Source organism: Pongo pygmaeus, chromosome 11 (genome assembly GCF_028885625.2).
Source record: "Pongo pygmaeus isolate AG05252 chromosome 11, NHGRI_mPonPyg2-v2.0_pri, whole genome shotgun sequence".
Classification (NCBI taxonomy): Eukaryota; Metazoa; Chordata; class Mammalia; order Primates; family Hominidae; genus Pongo; species Pongo pygmaeus.
This window is the reverse complement of record NC_072384.2, coordinates 97,817,269-97,837,018: the sequence shown is the minus strand read 5'-3', so window position 1 is coordinate 97,837,018 and position 19,750 is coordinate 97,817,269. Positions and strand designations below refer to the sequence as shown.

Below are 19,750 nucleotides of genomic sequence, written 5' to 3'. Positions count from 1 at the left end.
ATCATGCTATAAACATATGTGCTGTCATCCAGGCTTTGTTGTTCCATTCATAGGGCACAGAGTAGATTTGGCGTAATTCATAAAAACCCTAGGATTTTCAGAATGGTAATTGAGCATTGGCTTCCACTTAAAGTTACCAGCTGCATTACCCCAGACAAGAGAGTTAGCCTGTCCTTTGAAGATTTGAAGCCAGGCATTGATTTCACTGCTCTAGCTATAAAAGTCCTAGATGACACCTTCTTGTAATTTGAGGTTTTTTAATGTAGCCAGCTTCATTGATAATCTCTGCTAGATTTCCTGGAGAACTTGCTGTAGCTTCTACATCAGCACTTGCTGCTTCACCTTGCAATTTTACATTATAGAGAAAGCTTCCTTCCTTAAACCTCATAAACCAACCTCTGCTAGCTTCCAACTTTTCTTCCACAGCTTCCTCACCTCTATCAGCCTTCACAGAATTGAAGACAGTTAGGATCTTGCTCTGAATTAGACTTTGGCTTAAGGAAATGTTATCGCTGGTTTGATCTTCCATCCAGATCACTAAAACTTTCTTCATATCAGCAACAAGGCTGTTTTTGCTTTCTTATCATTCATATGCTTCCTGGAGTAGCACTTTTAATTTCCTTCAAGCACTTTTCCTTGCATTCACAATTTGGCTAACTGACAAAAAAGGCCTAGCTTTCAGCCTATCTCAGCTTTAGACATGCCTTCCTTACTAAGCTTAATCATTTCTAGCTTCTGATTTAAAGTGAGGGACGTGAAACTTTTTCTTTCACTTGAACATTTAGAGGCCATTATAGGGTTATTAACTGAACTAATTTCAATATTGTTGTGTCTCAGAGAGTAGGAGGCCCAAGGAGAGGGAAAGACACTGACAACGGCCGGTCAGTGGAGCAGTCAGAACACACACATTTATCAATTAAGTTCGCTGTATTATACGGTCATAGTTCATGGCACTCCAAAACAATTACAATAGTAACATCAAAGATTACTGATCACAGATCACCATAATAGATACGATAACAATGAAAAAGTTAAAAATCTTGTAAGAATTACCAAAATGTGACACAGAGACACAAAGTGAGCACACGCTGCCAAAATGAGACATGAAATGCCACCAGTAGACTTGCTCAACACAGGGTTGCCACAAATCTTCTATTTGTTTAAAAAAATGCAATATCTGCAAAGTACAACAAAGCAAAGTGTGATAATGTGAAGTATGCTTGTACTACTAGGAGCCCCACTCCTCTCAAGGGAAAATGGAATGCAATATTAAAGTCATAGGTATTTTATGTGAAAGGAAAGCTATGAAACTGAGAAAAAAATGTATATTCAAGAAATCCTTGAGTTTCCCAAAACTGTTTTAAAAATTGTTTCTTTTTTATTTGTCAGCTGAACTTAGTGTTTAAGATAACAATAAAAAATCTGCTATTTTATCCACACCAGCTAAGCTTTAAATCAATACTGTTTTAGAGGATAAGAACATATAGCATAACGATTAAAAGCAACCTCTGGAGCTAGATTATTTGGACCTACTTCTTGGCTCTGCATTTATTAGCTATGCGACCTTAGGCAAGTCACTTAACACCTCTCCATCTGTAAAAATTGAGATAATAATAATACGCATATCATATGGTTATTGTGAGAATTAAATTATTTGATACACGTTAATGCTCAAAACAATGCTAGACTCATCATACAAATTACATTAGTATTTGCTATTATTATAAAGAAAATTGCTCAGTAGGAAAACCAATCAAGATGTTACTAGGTGTTTTATATATTAGATTAAACACAAAAATAAAGCTACTTACTATTAATAACATTTCTAAATATGTAATATTTAATTATGATATGAAATCAATACTTCCAAAATATTTCAAAGCTGGAGATGACTTTGCATCTTTTATATATGCCTCTAGGGGGAGCATGAGGGGGAGCATGAGGCTCCAACTCCCTCACCTCCATCCCCACTCCCACTTCCAAAAATTAGTCACCATCAATGATTAAGAAACTGCAAGTTCAAGGACATTGATGGGATATATTACATGGGGAGGAAGCTTTCAAAGGAGAGAGAGGTCAGAGTGCACATAGCATGGTCTTCTCTCTCTCCTCCCCAACCCAACAATCAGGGCTGACCTGTAGGGGAGAAGGGCCATCACTCTTCTGATGCCATTACCCTTTTCCTGAACCAGGCCTTAACCCAGCCTGAGCCAAGAGAGGCTTAGAGGGGAAACATACTCCCCCACTGCTGACCATGTCTCTGACTCCTTATTGTCTAGCCCTAATGGGTGTGCCCCTGATTACACCCTAGAAGGTGTGCCCACCGTCATCATCAGCTGTCAGATCTGGGAGGTGGGGTGTGGGCTTTAAGTATACAGGCTATTTGGCTTGCTTTGGTTTGAAGTCGTTTGGGCCTTAGGGAAAAGTGCCTACAACATGGTCAGGTCTAGCTTTCTAGGATTCTACATTGTAACTTTGGTCCCAGCTAACACTAAAGTGTTCTTTTGTCTCTTTTTGCCTTATTTGTGCATCCATCTCCCTCACATCAGAGAATGTCTCACAGAGCAGGTGTTCTGAATTTGAGTATCTCTGATTTCTAAATACTCAGTAGCATCACAATCCGTGATATTGTACCGTGTAAATAATACAAGTTTGCCTGCTTGTACATATTGCCTGGGCTTAGTCTGTATTTAGTACATACATAGCATCTTTTAAAAGTCTTTTGAAAGACATGCATGCAGCCAACAAATATATTTTTAAATGTTCATCATTACTAATCATTAGAAAAATGTAAATCAAAATCACAATGAGATACTATCTCACACCAGAATGGCTATTATTAAGAAGTCAAAAAACAACAAATGTTGGTGAAGTTGTGGAGAAAATGGAACACTTATACACTGCTGGTGGTAATGTAAATTAGTTCAGTCACTGTGGAAAGCAGTGTGGAGATTCATCAAAGAGACTAAAACAGAACTACCATTTGACTGGGTATATATCCAACAGCGTTCTACCAAAAAGACACATGCACTTGTATGTTCATCACAGCACTCTTCACAATGGCAAAAACATGGAATCATCTCACCAATGGTGGACTGGACAAATAAAATGTGGGAAGCATACACCATGGAATACTACAGAGCCATAAGAAGGAACAAAATCATGTGCTTTGCAGCAACATGGATGCAGCTGGAGGCCATGATCCTAAGTGAACTAACGCAGAAACAGAAAACCAAATACCACATGTTCTCACTTGTAAGTGGTAGCTAAACACTAAATACACATGAACACAAAGAGAGGAACAATAGATACTGGGGACTACTTGAAGGGGAAGGTTGGGGTAGGGGACTTGGGTTGAAAAACTAACTATTGGGTACTATGCTTACTAGCTCACAGGATCATTCATACACCAAACCTCAGCAACATGCAATTTACCCAAGTAACAAACTTACACATGTATACCCCCTGAACCTAAAAGTCAAGAGAAAAGAAGTAAAAATGTTAAAAATTAAAGGCTCTTGAAAAAGGTCAGCATAAGAATTAATAAAGCAGATATTATCTTTCAAAGGTATTTTAAACTTTTGAATACGAAGATGTATAGTTAAGGAAAAACACAATAACCTTGCCTATAATAGCTACACACTTTCATAAATTTACAAATACAAATTAAGAAATATATGGAAACGAGACACACTAAAATAGTTTATGTTGTTTTGCCTTGATAGATTTTATTATTTTCAAAATTAACTTGCCTTCTTTCTGAAGTGATAATGATAATGTAAACAATGCTTCTTTTCCACTCACCATGTACAATCCTACTTTTCTCAAAGTAATGCTAGATTGATTATTAATAAGATGAGTTTAAATGGCACTGCTGAAAATAAACTAGGTTATATCTCTCTCTTACATTCACAAAAGATGTTACAGATAAAACTACAAATGAAATCCAATTTTAAATCCAATGGACTATTTCAATACTTCGTCATACTATGATTTTGTTGCCATTAAAAGTTAGCTGAAATACACAATACATTTGCCAATATGTAAGACTGAATGTTGTTGTTACAGAAGTTGGCCATTTGGCCCTAATAGTTATTGTCAGTTTAGTATAATCATTAATTACAATAAACTCTGTCTATTGTTTCCTATTACAGGAACTAGAATACACAGATGACCTAGGATAGATAGGGAGGTGAATAAGAGTCAACAAAACTACAAATAAACCTCTTTTACATTATTAAAACACTAAGACTTTGCAGAACCGAAAGGTTTCACTATAATAAAGTTTATTACCTTAGATTTCAATGTAAAGTCCAACACAATGATTCTCTCCCTCCTTCTTATAACCAATGGCTCCTTTACTGTTGCTGAGATCCTGCCTCTTAGCTCTGTCTAGGCATCTAAAGTCGGATCGGTTTTTTTAAATATACAGTGTTAAGCACATCTCAGTTTGGACATTGCTCCTGAATGTGGAGTTATTTTTAATATTCACAGTTATTAAAGCTGAACAGAATTGAGTGAGGGCGCAGAGAAGACTGACGCAATTCCTTCATTGAGTTACTGCCTGGGCCGCTGTCTGATTAGTTTGCTGTGGCATTGCCTAGAAGCAGTTAATGAATTGCTTGTTCAGTAGCACCAAGGTAAGGTCAGCTGTCTCCTGATATCTTTTCATAATGCCCTGCTGTGCCTGAGGTGTTATTTGGCAATAAATGTTCAATTGACATTTTACTGTACAAAATTTAATTACTGTTTTCTCCATTGTAAAAAGGGAAAGATTGGGAAAACACTATTCAGTCTCAATCACAATGCATGTTTAACCCCTCAATGGCTATGTAATTAACTTACACTTTTTTTAGCCTTAATATATTTTCCAAAAGGGAAAACAAACTTTGTAAATTCTGATAATAGTAGCAAACACTAGTCAACAGACACTTCAAAAACCTTTCATCAAAGTAAGACAAAGCTCTTTACCTGAAGTTTATTCTTCATTTTCTTGAGAGGTGCTATAAGAAATCACAACAGAAAGACCCTGCAATTAGAAGCAACCACTTCTAAGGTAAAATGTGACCATGTTACCACGGCAATTTGACAGAAAGTAATATTCTAACTGAAGTTGTGGGGATCATAAACCAAATCTACCTAAGAGGTTCATGCCATTCATGCAGCCAAATCACATCTCGGGAGGAGAGCCACAGCTGAAGCCCCCAGGGCACACTCTCAGCAACCCTTACGGTAAAGTAAAGGCTGGCCAGCTCCTCTGGTTATTTCTCCAAAATCCATCTGTAAGTTGGTTATTTGGAACTTTTAACACATATTTGTAGAGAATAAAATCTATAAATGCTGATTAATTCCCGGGTCAATCTATAAACGCCTATATAATCCATAGGGTGCTTAAATTTTTAACTAATTTTTAATCACATTTAATTTCCCTTCATAACCATCCCTATTTAAACACACACACACACACACACACACACACACACACACACTTTCAGAGCTCCAAAAGAAGATTCCCCCATTTCCTTACTCCCCTAGATTAATATATATTCCTATGACCCAGGTATTTTTTCTGCCTGCTTATCAGCCTAAAAGAGAATACGATGCTTCACAAACTCCACTGTCTGCAGGGGTATGGGGAAAGTGGGCCTGGGGTAAAACAATAGGGTGTAAGCTCCATATATTAACGCCAAGCAGAACACCTGCCAGATTGCTCTGCCTTTTCAAGTACAGCACAGGCCTAACAAAATAGCCAAAGACAGAAAAGGTTGCAATCCCTTTCTAGAATCATCAACCTTTAAATGCTCTGAACTGAAGGAAAGAGGGCTGAGAAAAGATAATTTACTCCACAAACCGTAGGACCTAAGATGCATACTCTTCTGTCACTATCTCACGTGTTCGGGCTGTTTCAAACCTAGAAAGTGTTCATGGATTGTGGACTTCTTGAATCTGAGAACCAGCCCAAGAGCACAAACTCTGAAATTAAGCAGACATGACTTTCAGTCATCACTCCACATTTTAACAGTAGCTCTCTGGGCCTCCCTTCCATACTTTAGAGAGTTTCCTGTGAGGTTTAAGTGATACAAATGTACGAAAGCTCCTAGTTTAGTATATGACTCATGGTAGTAGGCACTTAATGTGAACAGCATTCCTCTTGCCTCTCTGAGGAAAGCCATAATCTTGATAGGTGTCTACTGGTATCCAAGGGGCACCTTTGAGGCTTCAGTTCAAAAATCCACCATACCAGCCCACGATGACATGATAGAGTGAGACTCGCCATGATATAAAATAATGAGACATGAACAACACCCAAGTAGCTGCTCCAGTGCTGGTCTCAACACCTCATTCCCAACTCCCATCTTCATCCCCCACACCCATGTCCATGAGATCCAAGTGACAATTTCTATTCTTCCTTGCCTAGAGAATTTGTTCTTAAGTAGAACAAAAGGAAGTTGAAAACAAGCAGAACCCGTCAATGTGTTACATACAATGGAAGAAAAATCAACTGCTATTTTTAAAATACATATGTAGCTCAGTTCCCACCAACTAATATAGTAAATAAGCTATGCTGCTTCCTATTTCCAAAACATTACAATTATTACTGCACTACAGCTATTTGGAACAGCATTTAATATTTTGATTAATATAAAATGTACTAAAGCTTTTCTTCTTTGTGTACATTTAAATGCCAAATTTTAAAAAACTCTTGGCAAAACTGTGAAAAATGCATTTTCTCTCAATATAGAACATTTGCTATGTATTTCTTATATGATCTAGACTTTTTTTGGAAACTCATTTTTACTATGCTAAAGGGAACAAACCACAGGGCAGCAGATTATAGGGCTATAAGTGATAATCTAAAATGTTAAATATTTTAAATACTATAAGTTTGATACCAAATACCAGATAAATAAATGGTCTTATTTCTTAATTAGAAATATATTCAAATGCAGAATAGTAAACAACTGTTAGAGATTATCAATACTGCAGGTATCCAACTTGTCATTTCAAACCACAAGTCATCAAGAAGAAATTAAAATGGATTCTATTGCATTATTATGGTATATAACAATGCGCTTACCAAAAAACATGCAGCATTTATCAATGTCAATGCTGTTGAAACAATCACACAGAAAAACATAGGAAAAAGTAGACAGATTTTTTAAAAACTTAATTTAATTCTCACATTGAATGTTTTTCAACCTAGGATTGGTTATATGGGGGGAAGAAACACAATGGCAGTAGAAAGAATTTCTGAAGATGCATACAGATAAATGTTGTCATTGTTTTCCTCAGCTCAGAAGGAAATGGTTTTTTCAACTAAACACGTTTTCACAAATTATGGAGGGCAAATTTACTAAAAACATTCTTTTTATTAATATATAAGACAGTCTGTTTTCTGGCAGGATAGCACTATTCTGAAACAATACCTTAAATTGAGCTGAAAAGAATTTAATATTTGATGATTCACAACCTTTCAGTGGCTCACCGTTATGAATATCAATTATTACTGCACTACAGCTATTTGGAACAGCATTTAATATTTTGATTAATATAAAATGTACTAAAGCTTTTCTTCTTTGTGTACATTTCAGTGCCAAATTAAAAAAAAAAAAACTCTTGGCAAAACTGTGAAAAATGCATTTTCTCTCAATATAGAACATGTGCTATATATTTCTTATATGATCTAAACTTTTTTTGGAAACTCATTTTCACTATGCTAAACGGAACAAACCACAGGGCAGCAGATTCAAGAATGTCAACAGAAAGGTTCTTGATCTCAGAGAAGGAGTGGAACAGAGCCTACCACCTGCCTTTTTTTCTCCTTAGAAGGGCGTTAAGGCCTCTGGGAACAGACCCCAATGACTGCTGCCCACCAAAGACTCTACCAGATTACCCTTGAAGATTAGTTTATTCATCACAATGACCTTAGACTACCCTCTAGGCTTCAAAAATGCTTAAAACTATGAGACTTGTAAAACTCTAGCCAGATTTTTTTGTAGAAATCAGGAGATGCTATAGTTCATCATAGACACATATAGATATATCTGCTTACATATGCATGGAATATTTTGGAAGCATACATAAGAAAGTGTTAACATCTACGAGGATGGACTACATAAGTGGGAATGTGGAGTGTCTGAGGGTCTTTACTTCACACTCCTTTGCAACATTTGATTTTTTAAATTATATGTATGTGCTACTTTTTCAATAAAAACCTAACATAATAATTCACTTTATTTTCTATATCTTTAATTTTAAAGGCCATTTACCAAATGTTAATTGCATTTACTATTAAATAGGGGGAAAATCAAGTTAATACTCTGTTGTCTCCCTCCTTTTTTGTCACAAAAAGAAACTTCAAAACAAAAGAGTCACCATTACTCAGCAATGACCCTTCTGAGAATATAAACCAGCATAGTACAATTCAAAAGTGGCAAACTCAGTTGCAAGAATTTATATATTTCTTATACTCCATTACTTTTGTTTTTTACAACATTATAGAGCCCTTTGCTCTTTATTGTCATATATTTTAAAGTCTCTTGCGGTGCCTGTTTTACACACACAGGACACCATGTAGTATCAATACAGTAGAATCCAAAATGTATGTGTTTCCTAATTGTGATTTTTTTAAGTTTCAAAACAGTGTGCTTTCTGACCTGTGGGTTAAAAACAAAATAGTAATTTCCCTTTGTCCAAATTCACACCCAGAATAGAACACTCCTGTTACATAATCAAAAAGCCACAAAATAACAAAAACTACTACAAGTCATTTGTAATTACCACCCACTCTTCTTTATATATTATAGAAACCTCTCCACTGATTTTAAACTTCCATGTGTCAGTGTTGGGAAAAAGACTATATTGGAGCCACATTCTGTGGTCAGTCTACCTAAGCTGGTGCTGGGAGCTTGCAACATGCATGATGCACTGGTTACGCAGCTTAACCCTGAACAGAGCTTTTGAATATATTAGTGAACCCAATAAATTCAATAGTAAGTAAAAGTGCATCTTTCACTGTCATTGAGGGATGTGTGCGTGTATGTACACACATACATATATACTTATATATATATACATACATACATACACATCGTTTTATACTGACTGCTCCACCAAAATCAATTTTAATCTGACATGCATTTGATCGATTACTCACATGCATTTACACTGAGGCCCTTTTCCAGAGCCTGTGCGAGGGTTCTTACCTAAATAACCTTACCCCAAAGTCATGCTCCCAAAAGAGGAAATCTCAAACAGAAGAAACAAGCCCCAAGTGGAAGGAAGATGGAAAGAGAAAGGGGAGGAAAGAGGTTTACAAATTCCTTGCCAAATGGATGGAGAGAAATTCTGCAAGGTGATTAGCGTGTCAGGAAGCGTTTTCCCTGGATGTGGTGGTAACCACAAGGACCAGGGATAATGCTTGGGGGATTGATTGCTTTCCGGTTGCGCTTTCTGCAGCACAAAAACTCTGGGCTCTTGCATCGCTCTTTACTGTGGTGCAGGGTCCACTTAAAACTCTGCCTCCCTACCGGGAAAGTTCACACATCTTGGGATTTCAGGATCATTTAAGTCTAGAGGGAATTTTTTTTTCACTTGAGAGTAAGCTGTGCATTTTCTTCACTGTACGGGAAAAGCTAACCCTTCATTGGAAAGCAACGCACAACCATCCGGTGGGTCTGCATTTATCCTGAGTTCTCCCTTCCTCCCTTCATCAACAGTTTAGTGAAGCTTGAAGAGAAAATGAGGGAAAGCATCCATCAGAACGCAAAGACGCAGAGCGGAACTTTTCCTCTGCCGTCAGTGGGGAGAAAAAGTCACTTGTGCGTCTCATGGCTGACAGCTGAGTCTGGGAACCTCCGGATAAGGAAAGAAGGTTTGGCGTTGAAGGAGGTGGGAGAAAACAATGCTGAGCCTGGATGCCCCCGGACACCGCACATCCTGCCCGGGTCCCCGACCCACCTATCACCCACAGCCACGCTCCCGGTGCAGCGCGGCTTCGCTTACCTTGATGATGCTGCTGCGCCGGGGGGTCGCCCGTGCCGCCTCTAGGAGGCCCGCCTCGCTGTCCGTTGGGGTCCCCGCGGCGCCTGGCAGTGCGACCCCGCTGCGACGTTCCCTCATCCGGCCCCCAGAGCCCGCCGTCACGCAGTCCCCGGCAGCATCCGGGCCCACTCGGGGGTCGTCTTCGCCCCCCGCCGCGTCGGGCGGCGCCGGATCCTCCCTGCCGGCCGCGCCCTCGGCCATGGCCTGGAGCGTTTCGGGCTCCCCGGGGGAAAGCGGGACGCCCGGCAGCGGAGTCCAGCCGCTAGGCACGGGTGCGCTCCTGCACCAGGAGGCGGCCCCGCCAGACTTTGTTTCACCGCCCAGCGGCGGCAGCGGCGGCGGAGGCGGCGGCGGCGGCGGCGGCGGCAACTTTCTGGACAGGGGACATCGCTCGGGCAGAGACGTCCTCGGGCTTTGGTCTAGGAGGCTAGCAGTCCGGCGGGGGACGGTGGCGGGAGTGGGGAGACGATGTGAGCGGGAGGCAGAAGGAGAGGCGAAAAAGCCGAAATGTGATGCAAACGCCGGCCCTGCGCCAGACAAAAGGCACCGGGCGCCCAGCCAGGCAGCCTCTGAAGCCCGGACGCCGGCTGCCCGATAGGGGCCAGAGCCGGGCGACTGCGGCTGGGCGCACCCGCCACCTGCCCGCGGACTGCGGCGCAGCGGTCCCAGGAAGTGCGGCGGCGGCGGCGGCGGCGGCCTCCACTCAGCTCTGTTGTGACAGGGAGGGAGACTTGTTTTGACAGCCCTTGGGGATTGGCAGGCGTCTGGGCCTCTTAGGAGCCTCGCCTCGCCGAGGGGGCTCGGCCCGACCAATCCTCACTGCGGAGGGGTGTGCCCGACCGCGAAGAATGGAATGTGTTCTGCAACTGGGAGCCGGCCAGCGGGGCTAGTGTACTCGAGCCAAGGTGTACGCGCGCGCGCGCGTGTGCGAACCCGGAGGCGCTCTGTGTATATTTTAGGAAGTTTTGATTTGCGAAACGAGCCTGAGATGCAACAAAATCCAGGTTGGGTGAAGGAGAGGGGAGAAAGAAACCTTCTTCTGCCAAACAAAGCAATCTGGAAGAAAGGGGGTATTGAGTATGAATGTCTAAGCGTTTGGGGTGACGGGGTGAAGCTTTGCGTGGTCAGAGGTTAATTGCAGGCTCTCAGGCCAATTCTTAGAAGTCAAGTCCATGCAGAGATAAACTAGGGTTTACTGGGATCTTGGGGTTCCATAATTTGCTTCAGGTTCCAGGAAAGGATTCTAAGGTCATTCTGCAATGTGAGTAAATATAACAAGGAAGGGGAGTCAGATGAAGGAGATGAGGGTGAAAGGAAATTGAACCAACTAAATCCCTCCAAAGACTGACTCTTAACAAAGCACAGATACAATCCAAGTCAGAGAAATGCAGGTGGGGAGTTTAGTCTCTATCCTAAAACATTCCTATTTGACAATGGTTCAGCCTCCTTTCTCTATATAATCCTATATAAAAACATATTTTGCTCATTTCCAGTAAGCTAGCAACCAAGAAGGGAGAGATCTTTGGATGATGAGTTAAGTCTCTGAAATTATCCACAGAATGCTCAGATGCAAACCATGGCCCTAAGGCTCCCTGGTAAGACAAAAGACTTGGCATTTTAATTTTAAACTTCTTTGATATTAGAATCTATATTAAACCTCACTTGTAACATTACATTGTATCTTAATTATTAATAATTTAATAATTTGAGATTTTACTTGTTCCTTAGTCTGGCTAAGAGCATGAGAAATTATTCAGCATTTTAGACCAACAGTTTGGTTTGAATCTCATAATTTTAGACACGTATGGGGATTTAGGGATCAACTAGGACATCATTTTTGTTTTACAGTTGAGACAAAGGCCCAGGGAGCCTTGTCTACTAGTTAGTGCAGGAGCCAAAATTAGAATCCGCCACCCAACTCCTCCGATAATCTCTTCACTACTTTATCTGTCTCCTCTGGGCTACAACCAGCCAGAACTGGCAGGGGCACTTGGGAGGTTTCAGATTTGACATTTACTAACTACTAGGGAATACTGAGAAGGCTTGACTTTACCTTTTCTTTAAACATAAATGCAGCCTAGTAATGAATGTACTGTAGAGAGGAGTAGTGACCTCTGGTTTTAGAACCAACACCACCCTCTAGTGAGATTCTGAGAACTGCATCCATAACAGCAAAGGCTTCTTTTTCCCCCTCATCTTTAAAAGACAGGAGGGGTAACCCAACAAAAGTTTCCTTTTCAACAGGTATGCCTTTATAACGCACAGACTAGAGGAAGAAAATAAAGTGTACTCAGACTTAAAACAACCATACATGTCTTCCATCTCCTTTAGTTCAGGGAATTCCTGTCTATGCTATATAGGAAATATTTTTAATTGCTATCCTTAGAAATATATCTTATTTTAGGCTATCATTTTTTTCTTTGATATTCAACTATTATTACATTTGACTTCTGTCATTTACAGTTGTCAGTGCTTCATTTTTCTTTGTTACTCTAATAAAAGTCCCATTCTTCGGTTGTCCTCTGAAAAATGTAAAACTGCCTTTATCTCACTCATCATCTTGTTATAGGATATTAATGTCATTTATAAGTTCCTCATCCTACAGATTTGTGTACCATTATGATAATAATTTATTTTTTACAAATATTAAAACTAGCATCACTTTATTAACAAACATTCAAGGTCAGTGATTAAAAAAAAAAAAAAAACAGAGGCCAGAAAGTACAGCATATAACTTGCAAAATGTTTTATCTTTCAACTAGACAATGTCCAGTTGGACTCTTTTCTCTTCCTTGGCATCCTTCCCTCTCACCCTCATGTGAAAGTGCACACACACACACACACCCCTCTGATTCCTTTGCTCTGAGCTTCTATCCATAAAGGTTGTTGTCTAAATTACTCTGCTTTGATAAACTAGTTGGACCCTAATCTAGCAAGTCATTTATATTGTTGTGTTCCAGCATAAGCTCAGAAGGCTTTTCCTGATACTCATGTTTGCAATTGAAAAAAAAAAAACCCTTCCTATGTACTTGCTCCTAGCCAGGAGCAGATTCTGCTTTGTGGACCCACTTCAAAAACTGAGAGAAGAGACTAGCTAGATTCAGTTAAGTCAGCAGCCATGGGCACATTCCTACCCCTGCATTAACAGTCCCTCTTTCCAAATAGCTGTCACCTACAATTCTTGCCTCCCAACCTTTTACCAAGTCATGGTGACAATTGCTAGATTGGCAGATTGGAATTTGGGGGTGAGCAGGGGTAGGAAGGTAAGATGTGAATAATAGTCATAAGCAGGAAATTCAAATGTTACTACGTCAGAAAGGACTCTCTAACTACAAATCTCAAGTTGCCCCTACAACCCTCAATACATACCATGTCACTCATATTATTGTGTTTTGTCTTCTCACAGGATTTTATCACTGTGAACAAACTGTCTTTTCCATGGAATTGTTTACTTACATATTCTGTTTTACTTTCCCCCTATCTCTGCCTCACTGAAATGTAGAATGCAATCTCCATGTGCCTAAAGACCTTGCGATTTTATTCATTGCTGTATCTCCAGCTCCCAGAACTATGTCTGGAACAGAGTAAGTGCTCAATAAATATTTATGGACAGAGGACTTTTGCAGTCCTGTGACTAAATAAAATAATCAATCTGATAAAGAAAAATGGTTCTGTCACTGTCTGCATGGTAGAACTTCTCATCCTCAAGGATCCTAGAGTTCCATTTTAGAGCAGAAATCAGAACAGATCCACACCAAGCAGCTACAAATCTCAGAAGAAGGGCACTTATAAATTGGAATGACTTGAAATCTAGAATTAGACTGAAATACAACCAATAAGAACTAAGCAAGTTCTAGCAGTCCTGAAAATACCTAGACCAGACTAAAAGACTAGTAGATATGTCAATATAGTCCTTCCAGCCAGGGAAGTCCAGAACCCTGGGCCTGAGAAAAAACCAGTGAGAATATTAAGACTTTCCATATACTACCAGGAAGTCATAGTGGGAGGAAAAGAACTATCTCTTTGATAACTGCTTTCTATGTACCAGATAATCCTCTCTACAGTATTCTGATCTCCACTTCACAGATAAGAAAACTGGGGATCAAAAGGGTCAAGTAGCTTGCTTGAAGTTAGAGCCAACTAGGAAGTGAAGGAACCAGCATTTGAGGCCATATTAGTGACTTCAAAGCCTGCATTCTTCCTGCTACCCAAAGCTCTCATAAGATACAAGTCCAGTAGCTGCCCTGGAGAATGAAGAGCCACTCCAGATCTGAGACCACTCATATTAACCATGATAACCTCTTCTCTCAACATCGGCATGACCTTTATGTCATCAACATGGACCACCAGTATGACTGATTCATTAGTGCGTGAGGAAACACATTTATCATCTCATTCACATATGTGTAAGAAAAATATTTTTATATTGAGACAGTTCTCCTAAGTTAAAAGACGCATTGCACGTAATCAAAGAAGAGGACATACAGCATTTTCAGTTAAGTTGCATGCATCTTTACATGCAGTCATAGCCCTCCCCAGTATACATGGTGATCATTTTGTCTTGCAGCTCAAGAAAACAGGATTTGCAGGGTAATTTGTAGAGTGAATATTATAGTAAATACATACAAGTCAATAAAAGATAAGCAAAACTTGATATCTGACCTCTTTGAAATTCAAGTTTTTTCCTGAAAGTTTTTGTCACTTATATTAGGAATTAAGAAATTTCAGTAACTAAAACATAAAAATCAACTAATCTTATTTCAAAGAACAAGTAAAGTGTGCTCCATTATAACAGTCCTACAAAAATGAGAAGTTACAAATTGCTTATAATAGGTCTAGATTCCCCAGTTTAATAAATCTTTAAAGTACTGAGAGGCAATAAATCTAAGAAATCTTTAATTACAGCCAATGTTCTTCAATGTCTGATTACTGCTGCTTCTTTCAGAAGTTGAGAAATCTCTACTGTCTGCAGGCCTCTATCCATTAACACCATTCCCACAGGAATTACCCCATGAAGACCCTGGGGCTAAGGCACTATCAGAAGCTCCAGGCCAATCATCTGGTAGTAGTCTGTATTGTGCATGGCAAAGGTCTTTTAAAAATAGACAGTGTTGATTTATTTTCTATGTATTAACTTACTTTGACATGGATCCTGGAGTGGGAGCTCATGTCACGGTTTTTTCCCCAACTTATGCAGAAGCCAGAGGCACTTACGAAAAGTACCACTGAAATGGCACAAATAAGGCCCCCATAAAAACTTGATTCTCTGTTTTATTTGACAACCGGAATCTTTTCCAGGTACAAAGTTATGACAGAAATCTTTTCAAACCAGATATACACCCAATGCCTGACATTTTCAATGCAGAAGTGAATATACAGTAGGTTCCCCCTCCCCTCCAGCCTCCAAATCCCAGGTACATTCCCCAAATATAAATCACCTACACGATGATGGGGTTTTTATCCTCCAACTTATACCAAGGTATGAAGTTTATTAATGCTTTTTGGTGTCACAGGGCCCATTGGAAGAAACTGCAGAGTCATATTTCCTTTTCTAATGCACTTCTTTTTTCCACTCATAATGTGTAAGACTCTTACACCTATTTTATAGACTTTATTGATACGCCTTTGTTCTAGTCTACCTTAAACCTTTTGGGAGGAAGAAGCAGAGTGCAATATTTGAATAAATATAAAATCATAATGCACGTTTTACATTAAAATATAGGACAAAAGTAAAGTATAGTTTGTTTTGTAAGCCCTTTTTTTCTGAGTTAGTTTTCAGGTATATCGCTCTTTTGTTAAGCATGATACGAAGTTTGTCTGCTTTACAAAATGAGGAGTTAGAAAAAGTGAATCCTTTCTTTTAAAAAAAAACAAAAAACAAAAAAAAAACCCATTTGAGGCCAAATGCCTGATGCAAGCTGGCTTGCCAGCGTTTGCTCTGTCATTAACCCCTGTGAGAATCCCGCAGTTCCCACTCTCACTAAGTCATATAGGTCACCATGGATACAACTGCCTCTACTCAGCCCACAGTACCGGAGCAACAGCTGTTGAACCACACTTGGGGCTTTTGCCATTCACTGTTCTGTATAAATTGTACTGGTGAAACATTTCAGATAATGTTACAATTGTTTTTGAAATTTTGTTTAAGTATGTTGTAGGAAACATCTGAAATATTAGACAACAGTAAAGGACTGAAATTTAATTTAACTTGTGAAATAGAATAACAAGTAAGAAGCACTGTACATTTTGTGTAATAAGAGGTTGCAGCACTTTCTTCAAATTTTCTCCTAACCAAAATGAAATTTTAATAACTAAACTGATAGCTGCAGATAAAATCTATTTGGAAGATTCTTTGACAAGCAAATACTTAAACTCTGGGCAAAAAGCACAAAACAGTACTATTTTATACTATAATTTATAAAGGAAGGAATATGTTTTCTGATTTGTGATGATCATTATATTTCTCATCAATAAACTACTATGAATTCTAAAATTCAGAAAAATAGAATATGTAGATAAAATTTTACCCTTCTGCCTACCATAATTTTTCTATATTCAGAATATGGATTAAAGAGATTTTACTTTGTTTTATGAAAATGTGATGAGATGGTCTGTGATCTGTGATTGAAACAAAAAAATCAAAAGGAGTGTCTTTATACTTGACACCCAGTGGATAATAAAAATAGCATTTATTTAATTATAAAAAGTAGCATACACAATGTATTTCCTCTTATTTCTCATCTTAATTCTCACCACTCATTAATCCACCAATCATTAATAACATTCACTACTGTGATCACACGGAAACACTTCATTAACACTCTTTGTCATAAAGCAGATCTTTATACCCTGGGGGATTTTTACTGATCCTCCCTGGAGGAGGGTCATACATCCTCATCCCATTGACATTGGGCTCAGCCATGTGACTTGCTTTGACCAGTGAAAGAACCCCCTTCTAAGCAGAAGCTTTAAAAGCCAGCATAAATTTAACTATGATCTCATTTTCTCAGCCTCGAGATTGTTACCAGATAGGGGCTGAATCCTGAGTGAAAGTGGCATGGAGCAGAACTGAAGCCAATCTATAATAGACACGTAACATGAGGAATAAAGCATCCTTTGTTGTAAACCCCTTGGATTTGAGGGTCATTTGTTACGTAATATAACCTAGCCTCTGCTGAGTGATAGAGATATGTAAGTTTACTGAAAGCCCTGTGCTTTCCGCAACCATGCTTTCAGTTCATATGGCCAGATACCGTTTGATTTACATGTAGCCAGTAAATATTTCTGGCATCTGGTAAACTGGTACAAACTAAAAACTTTTATATATCCAATAAAATTGCATATAATGATTTCCGTTTCTGTGACCCATTTTTCTCATTTATCTCTTTACTGCAAGCTGTGTTAGCCCGGATTCTGCCTTTCTTATTAGGTTTAGAAATTATAGCATAATGAGATCATATGTATGCTTTTTTGGTACAATTTGTTCTTCTTTTGCCTATCTTGGACATATCTTCCCTCTTCCACCCACATCAACCCTCCCCACTCCTTGCAAGGTAACTCAAGTTAACATTCATCTATATATATGTATATGTGTGTATATATATACACACATAAACAAAGTATATTTTGTCATTGTTTAGCAGAAAAAAATGAGGGGGAGAGATAATCTTATATATACTTGATATGGTATGGATGTGCCCCACCCATATCTCATCTTCAATTTTAGTTCCCATAATCCCCACTTGTTGTGGGAGGAACCAGGTAGAGATCACTGAATCATAGGGGCAGTTTCCCCAATCCTATCCTCATGATAGTGAGTTAGTTCTCACAAGATCTGATGGTTTTATAAGGTGCTTCCCCCTTCACTTGGTGTTCATTCATTCACATTCCTGCCACCCTATGAAGAAGAACATGTTTGCCTCCCCTTCCACCATGATTGTGAATTTCCTGAGGCCTCCCCAGCAATTCTGAACTGTGATCAATTAAACCTTTCTCCTTTATAAATGACCAGTCTCAGTAGTATCTTTGAAGCAATGTGAGAACAGACTTATACAGTAAATTGGTACCGGTAAAGTGGGGTGCTGCTATAAAGATACCCAAAAATGTGGAAGCAACTTTGAAACTGGGAAACAGGCAGAGGTTGGAACAGTTTAGAGGATGCAAAAAAAGATAGGAAAATGTGGGAAAGTTTGGAACTTCTTAGAGACTTGGAGGGCTCAGAAAACAGGAAGATGTGGGAAAGTTTGGAACTTCCTAGAGACTTGAATGGCTTTGACCAAAATGCTGATAATGATATGGACAATAAAGTCCAGGCTGAGGTGGCCTGAAATGGAGATTAGCAACTTGTTGGGAACTGAAGTAAATGTCACTCTTGCTATGCAAAGAGACTGGTGGCATTTTGCCCCCATCCTAGAGATCTGTGGAACTTTGAACTTGAGAGAGATCTGAAATTGGAAATTATGTTTAAAAGCAAAGCAGAGCATAAAAGTTTGGAAAATGTGCAGCCTGATGATGCAGTAGAAAAGAAAAACCCATTTTCTGGAAAGAAATTCAAACCCACTGCAGAAATTTGCATAAGTAATGAGAAGCCAAATACTAACTGCCAAGACAATGGGGAAAATGTCTCCAGGGCATATCAGAGACCTTTGCAGCAGCCCCTTCCGTCACAGGCCTGGAGGTCTAGGAGGAAAAAAATGGTTTTGTGGGCCAGGCCCAGGGCCCCCCTACTGTGTGCAGCCTAGGGACTTGGTTTTGTGCATCCCAGCCACTCTAGCCATGGCTAAAAGGGGCCATGGTACAGCTCAGGCCATGGTTTCAGAGGGTGCAAGCCCCAAGTCTTGGCAGCTTCCACATGTGGACCCTGTGGGCCCACAGAAGTCAAGACTTGAGGTTTGGAAACCTCCACCTAGATTTCAGAGGATGTGTGGAAACTCCTGGATGTCCAGGCAGAGGTTTGCTGCAGGGGCAGAGCCCTCATGGAGAACCTCTGCTAGGGCAGTGCAGAAGAGGAATGTGGGGCTGGAACCCCCACACAGAGTCCCCACAGGGGCACTGCCTAGTGGAACTGTGAGAAGAGGGCCACCATCCTCCAGACCCCAGAATGGTAGATCCAGCTTGCACTATGCACCTGGAAAAGCTGCAGACATTCAATGCCAGCCTGTGAAAGCAGCCAGGAGGTGGGGGCTATACCCTGCAAAGCCACAGAGGCTGAGCTGCCCAAGGCCATGGGAACCCACCTCTTGCATCAGTGTGCCCTGGATGTGAGAAATGGAGTCAAAGGAGATCATTTTGGAACTTTAAAGTTTAGTAACTGCGCTATTGGATTCTGGACTTGCATGGGGCCTGTAGCCCCTTTGTTTTGGCCAATTTCTCCCATTTGGAACAGGTGTATTTACCCAATGCCTGTACTCCCATTGTATCTAAGAAGTAACTAACTTGCTTTTGATTTTACAGACTCATAGATGGAAGAAACTTGCCTTGTCTCAGATGAGATTTTGGACTTGGACTTTTGAGTTAATGCTGGAATGAGTTGAGATTCTGGGGAACTGTTGGAAGGGCACGATTATGTTTTGAACTGTGAGGACATGAGATTTGGGAAGAGCCAAGGGTGGAATTATATGGTTTGGCTATGTCCCAATGCAAATCTCATCTTGAGTTGTAGTTCCCATAATCCACATGTGTTGTGGGAAGGACCAGGTGAAGATAC

At 39.8% G+C, this 19,750-nt stretch overlaps 1 protein-coding gene across 2 annotated transcripts in view; it reads right to left on the bottom strand.

The window, feature by feature from the left end:
- Positions 1–10,775, bottom strand: part of PLCL1 (phospholipase C like 1 (inactive)) — a 356,308-nt gene extending 345,533 nt beyond the window's left edge. The window contains exon 1 of one of the 2 annotated variants that reach the window (XM_054477780.2): positions 10,006–10,775. In XM_054477780.2, coding sequence (XP_054333755.1) covers positions 10,006–10,245 — 240 coding nt within the window. In that variant the 5' untranslated portion in view covers positions 10,246–10,775. Of the gene's footprint in view, positions 1–4,971; positions 5,005–10,005 lie in introns of those variants that run through there. The other variant, XM_063647788.1, reaches the window with a different exon arrangement.
- Between the last annotated feature and the right edge of the window lie 8,975 nt (positions 10,776–19,750).